The following is a 13874-nucleotide window of genomic DNA, read 5'->3' on the forward strand; positions in this document are numbered from 1 at the left end:
GAAGGGCTATGCTGTCAAGGTTGTGAATTTTGGGTGAACCAATGCTGCTCAAGTGTTCATTCAACAGGAGGTGAAACATACAACATCCAAAGTCAACCTCCACTGCTTCCAAAAGGCTATCATGCAACAAATTAAACTCATCACATGTGAAGCCAATAGGTCCAGGAAGAAAGCAGCTTAAAGACCTGTTTTGTTATCCAGAGTAACAAACACCATTACCACAAAACACTCCCATGTATCAGAAGAATTCAAAGGCGCAAGATCTTTGCCAGAATAATGTAGAAATATCTGCTTTAGAAGTTAACTTACTAAGAATTACAATGGTCAGACTATAATGCAAATAATTATGAAATAAAAGTTATATTTTCTTCCTCCAGTTAGTTACTTTAAAATGAGGTTTACTCATACAAGTACACTGAACTGGATACTGTTACAAAATATCTAGCATTAGTTAGATATAAGTTGGGTGTCAGTTGCTCTAATTAACCCAAGGAATGTTGTAAAGTGCGACACACTTGGACATACTCCCTATTAAATTCAAGTTATAGTACTTCACCAACAGATGTTTGATAAATAGGGAAGATTTAAATCTTGAAGGTCTATTTCTGGCCTTGAATGAGAAGGAGAAAGATTGTTCAGGTATTTTTAATAGTGGTTAGTCAATGATTAGTCTGGCAGTAAGACATGGACTGGTTTGTTTAAATGCAACAACTTGCATTTATGTAATGCGTATAATGTAGAAAAATGCAGCATGCCATTTCACCATACATGTGAAAGCTGATCCCTTGTCATTCGATAATGTTACCTAAAGGCAGTACTGGACCATTGTTAGAGATGCTATTAATATGATCAGATAGGCAAGAGAAATCAAGTGAAGGTGAGTGTTGTAAAATGAAAATGATCATGGTCTGATCAAGTCAAAGACCAAAGAGAAGGACAATGAAAGGTTTTGCAATGTGTTGGCCAGCAAATATTTCCATTCACGACTGATTAAACAAGACCAGAATTAAGACTGGAAACGTGTAGTCGGAGTTACAGAAAAAAAGGATTGTGGATTTTGAGGTGGCAAATCACATGCAGCAGTTGAAGGGGAAATTGGAAATAGATATCTGCAGTTACAGGAGTGGTTGAAAGCTGTGTTTTGAGGAGGGGATGGTGCTAAGTTTTGAAGGGGAAGGTAACAACTTCCAAGATCAGAACCATTTACACAGTTTGTTTGCTCGTGTCCCAAAAAGGATATTGGATAGTCAGAAATTCACCAAGGATGGGCATAACAACTGTGGAGATTGGATGAATGGGTGAAATGAGCTCAGAAAAGGCAGAGAGAGAAAGTAGAGCAGTTGAACACATGCTGAACAGAACGACTTACCAGCAATTAATTGCCCAAGCTCCACATGCATGGGTAAACATGTAGCAATTTCGATTTGCAAAGTTGAGTTTGTTATTTTAAACACTGGATCAAACAAAAGGGAGGAACTTACAGCAGTCAGTGCAGACTGAACTGTTTGCACTTAAATTACTCCAGATGTATTAGGAAGATTTTAAAATGCAACTAACATGTGCCTTCTATGATATTACTAGGATGTTGTTTGTTATTTCATTCTTTTCTAACAAGTTATTTACCGGCTCTTAAGTCCATTTTTCCTTCCTACGGTTAACTTATATTGTCAAATGCAACTAAATTTATCTTTTATCCAACACAGAAACTCAGCACACAGGGGAAATTAAATAGACACCAATTTAACAATGCTTGAAATTCTCCAACTACTCACACATACTTTGCTACAAATCATTCAGCCAGCCATTTCTAATTATGATAGGTCTAGACCAGCGTGCATAGAAAGAGCTGATCTTGCTAACAATGTAAAAAAAATCCAACTACATCTGAAACAGATGCTCTGATTCAGTGAACATGACATCAAGATAAAATTTTGGAAATGTATTTTGTGATGCATATTCCCGTCCATTTTCTGATTTGTATTACACTAAAACAATCAGACAGATAACTGATTAAATTATGCCCGTTTCGCACACTTTCCCTTTTTTGATGCAAATTTCCTACATTATGTCTGCATGTCATCTTACCAGGTTCTCCAGAGTCTATGGACGAGTTATTCATCTGAAGTGTGCACAGTCCTTTTGCCATCCCACAACGTCCCACACTTTTCCCAGCATCTATCACTGTGCAGTGGGATTATCATCTAGAACACAAACCTATTCTTGCCATTCACTACTGGCCCGGGTGCTCCGAGGTCAATTGTGTGGCCCCTACTGCAATCAGCAAACAATGTAAATGATAGACCTAACAAGATGTTTATTAGTCTGAGTATCTCAGGACATCACGCAGTGTATTAACTCTAACAAGTCAATTGGAACAAGGTGACCTTTAAATAAGTAAACATACCTTCCACTAATCTATTTAGGAACAAAATAATGATTGCTTTTCAAAAAACATCACAACTACACAAAAATCCATACATTTCACTTTTTATTTAAAATATATTTATGGCCTTACACAAGTATAGTCTTAGCACACCGATGACAAAAAGTGCAAAATCTTCTAAAACTTAGCAAACAAGGCGTTTTTTTTTGTTACACTCCTCTTTGCCAAAATACAAATCTGACAAGCCAATAAAAATTATACACTGTTTTTCCACTGTTTAAAATGTGTAAAAAAATGAAAAGTCCCATTGGCATTTCATGCATATTTGTGGACCAGCTGTTAATTCTAATGGAAAGCCATTTCAATGTACTTCAGAAATTGCCCTTGCAATTCAATCTACATCATCTGTTAAACCAATTAAAAAGCATAACATAATTTGCTTTGACTGTAGACACTAGGGTTGACAAAAATGTCAATAATTCACAGTAAAAACCTTGTTACATCTTGGCACACTAAAGATATATGGTAAAATAAACTACCAGAAGAGTGATTCAATTGAAAACTATAGGTACTGCTGAGACATAATCTTCAACCAGATTATCAAGTGTGACACAATGTACCACTGCCAGCTCAGGAAATCTTTTTAAAAACTGGCAATTATATAATTCCTTTCACAATCTTAGGATGTCCCAAACCATTTTATAGTGAATAAAGCAGTTCTGAAGTGCAGTCATTGAACACATTATTAATAACATCACAATACAGTCTTCATAGATTCAAGAGAATAAGGGTGTAGGGAATTTGATAAATACTCTTAAAAATCCATAAGGATACAGCATAACAAACTTACTAATTGTTTTGCCAGCTCTCCAATCTTAAACATTGACTGATCAGTCTAGGTGATCCTTAATGTCTGCAGTACCACTGACTGATGCTTTAAATAGCTGCTTAATCACCCCTCCCAGTGCACTGCTCATGATTCTAACACCTTTTAATTTTAAAAAAATTTTTAATATGCATTCATGAGATGTTGGCATTACTTGCAGGGTCAGCATTTGTTCCCAGTTTCTGACTGTCTTTTACAGCAGTGAAGAATCAAATTGCTAGAGATCCGGAGTCATATGTCGGCCAGATCAGATAGGAGTAGCAGATTTCCATCTCAAGATAAAGAACAGTGAACAAGATGCATTTTGTTTTACAACCAACATAATTTCATGGTCATCATTAGAGAGTAGCTTTCAATTTTAAATTAAGTTAATTAACTGAGTAATTGAATTTAAATTCCATCAGTTGCTGTGACAAGATATGAATCCATGCCCCCATGCTAGAGCATTAATCTGGGCCCCTGGATTGTTCATGCCATTAATTATAATTATGTATGATAATACATTTTGAAAATGTATTGATTAATTAGTGACATTATTTATTTATTTATTATAATTAATTAAATTATAATTATGTCACCAATTAATCAATACATTTTCAGGCCAAAGGCACTTAATTCAATACTTACCTGCATTATTAACTACCTGCATTTGTCAGCTATTTAAGAGCCTGTGTGTGCTGTACTGGCAACCCAGAAGCTGAGTTCAAATCCTAACTGAGTGCTAAATTGAAGAATACAGGAATACACAAGACAGACAGCATCTGACATACAAATACTGTCAGCATGCTGCGTTTTTACTTCAGGTTTCCGGCATAATGTGCACATGAAAGTAATAAATCTGATAGCTTAAAACTATAAAATTAGCTGGACTATTGCAAGTATCTAACTAATGCCCTTTGGCCCTGCCTAGCCAGAATTATTGAAATGCATCTGATTTAAATTGGTCTCTGACATGGACTAATAACTTGATTGCAAAAAGATCAATAAGAGACGCACCATCACCCTTTGATGATTAAATATGCTTTTGCTGGTGTCATTCACATTCCAAATCCAAAAACAGAGGCAACTGAATAGAGTGCTGGTCTTGGGCAGAAAACAGATGGAATGTAAAAGTGGGGCAACTTTAAGAGTGCCAAGGTCACAAGCTGTGTAAAGCATCATAACTAATACTATTCATTTATTCAACGACATCCTGCAAGTTCATAAAAGTGGATTTGACAATTTCTATTTGATAATTGCATCCACAAGGTCACTACAAGTGGATTTCACTAGTTAGTGTGTGAAATTGTTTGTTGGTATAAAATTGGACGCAGGGATTCTACTGCGATGCAAAATTGAAGAAGTGAAAAAATTTCCCCTGGAGATGACTTTAAGGTGCAAAAAACAAGGAGCTTTAAACATAACCTTTTGTCCAGCCAGCCAGTCGGAACATTCCTTGTGACATAAGGGAAACCCACAATTTTACCCTTTTGCATATGTTGCAGTGCTCAGGTCTCTGACATTGGTAGAGACTGTTAGCCCTTACAAGAGGTTTAAACATAGCATCTGGGACCAAAAGAGGAGTGAATTTGGACCATTAAACATCAGTTAGATGCACTGGGCACTTTCAATATACTCCACACATCAGTTTTCCAGTTTATACCACATTTTTAGGTAGCATTTTCGAAAACAAGAATGGTAGTTGTAACATATGTAAACTCCATCTGAGTATTTTAAATACTTTAGAGTGCAAAGTAACCAGAGTTAATTAGGGTACATGGTTACAGTGAAATTCATTACAGCAAGTAAGATTGGTCCAAAAGAAATTCCTCACAAACTTAGATGATGCAGTGTAAGCATTGTAACAAAAAAAAAATACAATCTGAACAAACCTCAACATGAAGCTACCTTGTTCCATTAACAGCCCTAGTGTTTACAGTAACGACACATTAAATCAAATGCCATTCTTATGGAATTGTTGACCCTTACATCAAAACGTTTTATTTCTGCAAATTCATACTCAAAATATCCTAAAGCACATACTAGTATGGCTGGGGAAAAAAAAACACCTTAATAACACAATCACTCACGCTCTTGCTCTCACTACCAAAATGCCTGATGCATTTACACAGGAGTTAATGCTACAGTATACCCAAGGCATTAGAATGGGTTACTATGTAACTTAGTGAGGAGTGTCCCTCCCACTTCCACAGCCGAAGTAAGCTGTCCCACTTGGCTCAGTTTCGTGGTCATGATGCCCCAAAGACTCGGCAGTAATGGAGACGAAGCAAAGGAGGTTTGAGACCAGTGCATCAAGTCTACAGCGAGCCTGCTGTAGGGCTACAGTAGCTTTTGTTGTTAAACCCCCAATGAAATTCAATAGAATGATTTCCATCATAGCACTCTTGCCTTTTTATAAATTACATGCTACTGGGTTGTTGGGTAGGGATACCAGGCGTTGCTTGTCGTGCAAGAGTGTACATTGCACCCAGAAATTGATCAGCAATTCGACCGGCTTCCCTTAATCCACTCAATAAAGCACCATGAACTGTTGCAGGGTAGTTGCGAATAGTGTGCTCTCCAGCAAAGAAGAGACGAGGGACTGGCTACAATAACAGAAAGAAAACAGAATCAGTTTCACAGATAATTAAACTATTGCCACTCATGTTTTGCATTTTAACCTTAAAAGGCTTTCAAACAAACCATGTTTTTAAAATAAAATCAACCTTAATTTCACTGCATATTTTTCATATCTCATCATATGCTTTACCTCTTGGCATGAAAGCCATCTTTTAGCTCAATAGATTTTCAGACAGAAAGTTTTCAAATACTTTCTGGAAATCTCAACATGCTGCAAGGTTTGTCACAACCCATTTCGGCATTGCTTTCTTAAAGTCAAGGAGCTTGGTCAGACAGGAATCCATATTCATTGATTATGTGTACAATAATGACATAATAACAACCAAGTTGACAATCTGTTAGCTTTCTTTCCACAGATGAGATACAGGACGGAACGGTGTATTATTTGCAAACCATTTTGAAAGTAACTGCATGTTTGATTATTCTCCAATCTATCTGACACATCATTGTCCATTGGCTCTCTAATTAATGTTGTCAATGGCTCTTTCATAGTCCTTGCTGTCTTCCCTCCTCAGCCCTGGGCACTGGTGGTGAACCTGGGGAAACTGGTTTGTTGCCTCAACAAATTCAGCTTGGCTATCTGCTATTTCCAGCCAAACAAATAGAGACTTCCATTTCTAAAGCATTTTTCATAACTACAAGATATCTTAAAGCACTTTACAACTATTGAAGTACGTTTGAAGTGGAATCCCTGCTGTAATGCAGAAAACATAGCAGCCAAATGCACACAGCAAGATCCCACTAACACCATGAGATTGTGACCAGATAATCTGTTTTTGCGATATTGGCGGAGGCCACTGGAGAAGCAACTACAGCCAGCCATATTGAGAAGTATCTCTACCACATTATCATCTGGGATTTTGATCTTTGGTTAACTTTAAGTGCAACAAAGTTACTAGTTAGATTGGGAGCCATATTGCTTGTCTGTGCTTGACAACAAATTCTGTTCAGAGCAAAGTTTTCAAACAGAAATGTGAGCACACCTCAGGATAAGAACTAGTATGAAATTTAGGCTTGTGCAATCCAATTCTCTTCAATTCATGGCTGAGAAATTGCAACAGGCAAAAGGAGAAAATGTCTTAGAGCGAGAAACAGGAAATGGAATAAAAGCAAGAGTTTTAAAAGAGGTAGGGAATTAAAGCTAGTCAAAGTAAGTAGACGAGACACAGAGGAAGAAAAATAATTTGTACTTATGTAAGTAATGAAATGGCAGTAGGGGAGAAAGCATACAGGAAGGCACAACAGCACGTGGAACGAGTAAGTACACGCACATTCAGGCAGAAAGGTGACAACTACGATGCAAGTTCTACAAACATGCATGTTGTTTTTGGAAAATCATACTTCTTCGGATTTATCACAAATTCTGGAGAACTGCCAAATTTGTCTGTAACTTCTGTGGATAGGATCAGAAACCCTAACATTTTTCAGAGCATCCATCTACCTAGATATTGAAAAATCATTATAAAAGTCTGCTGAATCAAACGAGCATTCTGGTGCTGCTCAATCCAGCTGAACAATCAGAACATGACTGTAACAGGGCCAACAACGCTCCAATACAAATAACTCAAAGACTGGATTTTGACAACATAAAAATTCTGACACATAGTAAGGTTTACAGTTTTTCATTTCGGATATTTGTACAGAAACTTCATTTATTTCACACCTTCATTAAGCGTTACTTTTGTAAAGAAAGTGATCTATATTTAGATTAAGAAGAAAAAAAACTCATAATAAATAGTAGATTCCTCACAACAGAGGGAATTAAACTGGATACAGCAAATGCAGAGGAGAACTGAAAAAGGAAATAAACGGTTGTGGGATGGGGGTGTAGAAATTGAGAAGACATGACTGGATGTCATAAAAGGGACAACTTAACTGGAATCTCGCAGTGCAGAACAGATCCTTCAGCCTATTGTGTCTGCACCTACACATGAGAAACACCTGGCTTTTAACCTAATCCCATTTACCAGCACTTGGCCCATAGCGTTGAATGTTATGATATGCCAAGTGCTCATCCAGGTACTTTTTAAAGTACGTGAGGCAAGTCACAGCCACTACCCTCCCAGGCAGCACATTCTAGACTGTCACTGTCCTCTGGGCAAAAAAGTTTTTCCTCACTTCCCCTTAAACCTCCTGCCCCTCACCTTGAACTTGTGTCTGGTAAATTATAGTCATACGGCACAGAAACCCCTGTAAACAGGATGGTCTACACCTGAACCTGAGGGGCACCAGTATCCTTATCCTTGGGGGGAGGTTTGCTAGTGCTCTTTCGGGGGGTTTAAACTAACTCTGCAGGGGCATGGTGAACTTGCAGCGTGGGTTGGTACCTGGGAGTTCGATGTTGTGGCTATTACGGAGACATGTGTAGAACAGGGACAGGATTGGTTGTTGCAGGTTCCAGGGTTTAAATGTTTTAGTAGGGTCAGAGGTGGGGGTAAAAGAGGGGGAGGTGTGGCATTGCTTGTCAAAGATAGTATTACAGCAGTGGAAAGGACGATGGATGAAGACTCGCCATCTGAGGTAGTTTGGGCTGAGCTTAGAAATAGGAAAGGTGAGGTCACCCTATTAGGAGTTTTTTACAGGCCTCCTAATAGTCCTAGATTCGTAGAAGAAAGGATTGCGAGGATGATTCAGGAGAAGAGTGAAAGTAATAGGGTGGTTGTTATGGGGGACTTTAACGTTCCAGATATTGACTGGGAAAACTATAGCTCGAGTACGTTAAATGGGTCGGTGTTTGTCCAATGTGCGCAGGAGGGTTTCCTGACACAATATGTAGACAGGCCAACAAGAGGTGAGGCCATACTGGATTTGGTTCTGGGTAATGAACCAGGCCAGGTGTTAGAATTGGAGGTAGGTGAGCACTTTGGGGACAGTGACCACAATTCGGTGACTTTTACTCTAGTGATGGAGAGGGATAAGTGTGCACTACAGGGCAAGAGTTATAGCTGGGGGCAGGGAAATTATGATGCGGTGAGGCATGACTTAGGATGCGTGGCTTGGAAAAGTAGGCTTCAAGGGAAGGGTGCAATCGATATGGGGAGCTAGTTCAAGGAGCAACTATTGAGTGTCCTTGATAAGTATGTACCTGTCAGGCAGGGAGGAAAGGGTCGTGAGAGGGAACCGTGGTTTAATAAGGAATTGGAATCCCTTGTTAAAGGGAAGAGGGCGGCCTGTGTAAAGATGAGGCATGAAGGTTCAATTGGGGCGATTGAGAGTTATAAGGTGGCTCTCTCTTTAGATCCTTCCTGGCTAAGAGCAGCAAGGAGGGGACATGAAAAGTCCTTGGTTGGTAGGATTAGGGAAAACCGAGGGCTTTCTATAGGTATGTCAGGAATAAAAGAATGACTAGGGTAGGAATAAGTCCAGTCAAGGATAGTAGTGGGAAGTTGCGTGTGGAGGCTGAAGAGATTGGGGAGACACTGAATGAATACTTTTCGTCAGTATTCACTCAGGAACAGGACATTGTTGCCGATGTAAATATTGAGTCACAATTAATTAGAATGGATGGCTTTGAGATATGTAGGGAAGAGGTATTGGAAATTCTGGAAAAGTTGAATATAGATAAGTCCCCTGGGCCTGATGGCATTTATCCTAGGATTCTCTGGGAAGCAAGGGAGGAGATTGCAGAGCCATTGGCTTTGATTTCTATGTCCTCGTTGTCTACAGGAATAGTGCCAGAAGACTGGAGGATAGCAAACGTGGTTCCCTTGTTCAAGAAGGGGAGTAGGGATAACCCTAGTAACTATAGGCCAATAGGTCTTACCTCTGTTGTGGGCAAAGTCTTAGAGAGAATTGTAAGGGATAGGATTTATGAACATCTGGATAGGAATAATGTGATCAAGGATAGTGAGCATGGTTTTGTAAAGGGCAGGTCGTGCCTCACAAACCTTATTGAATTCTTTGAGAAGGTGACTAAGGAGGTGGACGAGGGTAAAGCGGTAGATGTGGTGTATATGGATTTTAGTAAGGCGTTTGATAAGGTTCCCCATGGTAGGCTACTCCAAAAAATACGGAGGTATGGCATTGAGGGTGAGTTGGAGGTTTGGATTAGGAATTGGCTGGCTGGAAGAAGACAGAGGGTAGTAGTTGATGGTAAAGGTTCATCTTGGAATGCAGTTACCAGCGGTGTTCCGCAAGGATCTGTTTTGGGACCATTGCTGTTTGTCATTTTTATAAATGACCTGGAGGAGGGGCTAGAAGGTTGGGTGAGCAAGTTTGCAGATGATACAAAAGTCGGTGGAGTTGTTGAGAGTGAGGAAGGATGTGGCAGGTTACAGTGGGATATAGATAAGCTGCAGAGCTGGGCTGGAATGTGGCAAATGGAGTTTAATGTAGTTAAGTGTGAAGTGATTCACTTTGGTAAGAGTAACAAGAAGATGGAGTACTGGGCTAATGATCAGATACTTGGTAGTGTAGATGAGCAGAGGGATCGTGGTGTCCATGTACACAGATCTTTGAAAGTTGCCACCCAGGTAAATAGTGCAGTGAAGAAGGCATATGGCGTACTGGCTTTTATTGGTAGAGGAATTGAGTTCCGGAGTCCTGAGGTCATGTTGCAGTTGTATAAGACTCTGGTGCGGCTGCATCTGGAGTATTGTGTGCAGTTTTGGTCACCATACTACAGGAATGATGTGGAGGTAGTGGAACGGTTGCAAAGGAGGTTTACCAGGATGTTGCCCGGTATGGTAGGAAGATCGTATGAGGAAAGGCTGAGGCACTTGGGGCTGTTTTCATTGGAGAAAAGAAGGTTTAGGGGTCACTTGATAGAGGTGTACAAGATGATTAGGGGTTTAGATAGGGTTGACCATGAGAACCTTTTTCCACGTATGGAGTCAGATATTACGAGAGGGCATAGCTTTAAATTAAGGGGTGGTAGGTATAGGACTGATGTTAGGGGTGGATTCTTTACTCAGCGAGTCGTGAGTTCATGGAATGCCCTGCGAGTAACAGTGGTGGACTCTCCCTCTTTATGGGCATTTAAACGGGCATTGGATAGGCATATAGAGGAAAGTGGGCTAGTGTAGGTTCGGTGGGCTTGGATCGGCGCAACATCGAGGGCCGAAGGGCCTGTACTGCGCTGTAATTTTCTATGTTCTATGTTCTAAACAGACCCTTCAGTCCAATATATCCATGCTGATCAAGTTTCCCAAACTAATCTAGCCACATTTGTCTGCATTGGGCCCATAGCCCTCTCAACCTTTCCTATTCATATACCTATCCAAATGTCTTTAATGCTGTAACTGTACTTGCATCTACCACTTCCACTGGCAGTTCATTCCACTTGTGACACTGTGTGAAAAAAATTGCCCTTAGGTCCCTTTTAAATCTTTCTCCCCTCACCTAGTTTTGAACTCTACTACCCTTGGGAAAAGACTTTAGCTATTCACCTTATCATGCCTCTCACGATTTTATAAATCTCTACCGTCATCTCACAACTTCCTACGCCTCAGTGAGAAAGGTACAGCCAATTCAGCCTCCTTTCATAACTCAAACCCTCCAGTCCTGGGAACATCCTTACCAATCTTTTCTGCACCCTCTCCAATTGAATCATGTCCTTCCTATAACAGGTTGTCCAGAACTGCATACAGTAATCCAAAAGTGGGCTCACCAACGTCCTATACAAACACAACATGATGGCCCAACTCCTGCGATATACTCAATGGTCTGAGCAATGAAAGCAAACATCAAGGGGCTGAATGTCTTCCTCCTGTTCCTATGTTCCTAAAGTTTATAGGTTACAGGCAGGAAAGTAGAGCGGAGACCAAGAGTTAATGTTACTGAATTTTAGAGGAGGTTCAGGAAGCTGTATTGCCAAGTCCAGTTGCTTTTCTTTCACTGAGTGCAAACATCTTCATCTTACATATTACATCTATAGTTTCTCCTTCACACCCTGACATGTGGTTGTCTCCCACAAGAACTCATGACAGAGACACTTCAGGAGTCAGAAGGTGAATTCATCACTACACAATTCTCAACAGTCTCTGACCTGCTCTCGTAGTAATAGTGTCTCGATGGCTAGTCCAGGTCAGTTTCTGACCAACGATAAGCCCCAAGTTGGGAGTAGTGGAGAATTCAGCAGAGGTAAATGCCATTGAACGTCAAGAGGAGATGGTTAAATGCTGTCTTGTTGGAGTTGATCACTGTCTAGCATTTGTGTGAAGTGAAGCAAAGGAGTAAACAGGAGACCATTTAGATAGGGTAGGTAGAGGAGCTATGTAAAAGGTTGAGAGTTTTGAGTAGAAAAGTTGTCCAGCTCAAATAGGATGTAGTCTTGGACTACATAATGGCAGAAATTGCTGAGGCCAAATGGTGACAATGTCTGTCCTCTTTAGATACTGGAATTATACCAAGAAATTGCAGGATTGAGCATAAAAACATAAAACCTGGTACTGAAAACTAGCCGGCTAAACATCTACCTCAGTCGTATTTAGCTCAACATCAACTGGGTTCTGGATTTGCTGCGGGACATAACCCATTTTCTCCATTTGATTTTAATCTCTCTTCGCCAGAAACCCAAAGGAATTAAAGAGAAAAGGCTGTAAAGACAAAATTGATTGAGACACACAAAGCAGTGGTGAATGGTTATTTTGCCAGACTGGAGAGAAGTAATCAATGGAGTCGCCCGGGATCAACATTAGTAACAAAATTCTTTTTGGTGAAATCTCAATCTCAAACTTTGCTGATGGTGCAAAAGTGAAACCTGTTAAACAATGAAGATGTTAACAGCAGACTATTTAAAGGAGTATAGGGACACACCAGTAAATTAAGCAGATGTGGCAGATGAAATTTAACACAGAAGTGCAAGGTAATGGAACTTGAAAAGAATAAGGAGAGGCGAAGCAATATATACTTAATGATTAAAATTATGCCAGCCCATAATTGTAAGACACTTTGGGTTTTATAGACAAGTCTGTGAACATGACAGGACAAGTTGATAAACCTATATTAAAAAAGCACTTATGAACTATTGTTGTAAAAATAGATGTGTAGATAAAAACAAGGAAGTTCGAAATTCTTGTTTTTATTCAACATGCTATTAATGATCTGACGTGCACCACTTGAAAGGGTGATGAAAGCAAGTTCATTAGCAACTTTCAAAAGGAAATAAATACTTGAAAAAGGAAATAGCTGTAGGATTGTGGGCTAACGACAAGGGAATGGGATTACTGAGTATTCTTTCCAAAAAGATGATGGATCAAATACTCCACTTCTACGCTGCAAAATTCTATGAGTTAGCTTAAGCAGGCACAACATATTCTTCAAGCCTTTCCTACTAACTGAACATTCCTGACAAAATAACTACAGAACCAAAGATCAGCGCTTTCTACTAGCTTGGAGATCTTGTACAATATAGGTGCCAACCCAGTTCAAATTCTTGACAAAACATTTCCATCTCTTGGTAATGGTCAACATGCCTCAGCCCTTTTATAACCATTCAGTTCCATGCTATTCACTTATTTGTAAGGGCAAATAAGTCACAGTTTCTATTACAAACAGTGCTCACACTTCCATTAGACAAACAGGCCTTCATGCTTTCCATAGAGCATGATGGAGCTGCTGAATAGAAGTTGGAACTCATCATAAACTGGCCAGCAATGTCCATCAACAGATTGTTAAACGAGAGACCCAGGTAATGTCCTGCAGAGCCGGGTGAAAGTCTCACCATGGCAGATGGCGGAATTTCAATTCAATAAAACCCTGGGATTCAGAGTCTAATGGTGACCCTTGTTATTATAAATCCAGGATGACAGTGGAACAGGATGTTCCAGCCGGTGCTTGTCTGCGCCATCCGTTCCTTTCTTTCCTGTTCTCTTCTTTCTCAATATTTTTTTCATCTTCTGTCAGTGGCTCAGAGCTGATTGGGGATGGCCGGGGGAGGGGGGGGGGGGGGGGGGGCAGCACCCCGGACTAGAGATGGTGGCCAGTGGGCCCCTTGCAAAGCAGGGACGGTCTGGAGCCAAGCAGGGGCTGTCAGTGACCCAGGAG

The 13874-nt window shown here is 40.0% G+C and overlaps 1 protein-coding gene across 2 annotated transcripts in view; it reads right to left on the minus strand.

Moving 5' to 3' along the window:
• Positions 1–2509: 2509 nt before the first annotated feature.
• The window catches only part of kdm1a (lysine (K)-specific demethylase 1a), a 68875-nt gene continuing 57510 nt past the window's right edge, over positions 2510–13874 (minus strand). For both annotated transcript variants that reach the window (XM_060847243.1, XM_060847242.1), the window contains one exon: positions 2510–5854. In XM_060847243.1, coding sequence (XP_060703226.1) covers positions 5669–5854 — 186 coding nt within the window. In that variant the 3' untranslated portion in view covers positions 2510–5668. The remainder of the gene's footprint in view (positions 5855–13874) is intronic.

This window comes from Hemiscyllium ocellatum, chromosome 30 (genome assembly GCF_020745735.1).
Source record: "Hemiscyllium ocellatum isolate sHemOce1 chromosome 30, sHemOce1.pat.X.cur, whole genome shotgun sequence".
In the NCBI taxonomy this organism is placed as follows: Eukaryota; Metazoa; Chordata; class Chondrichthyes; order Orectolobiformes; family Hemiscylliidae; genus Hemiscyllium; species Hemiscyllium ocellatum.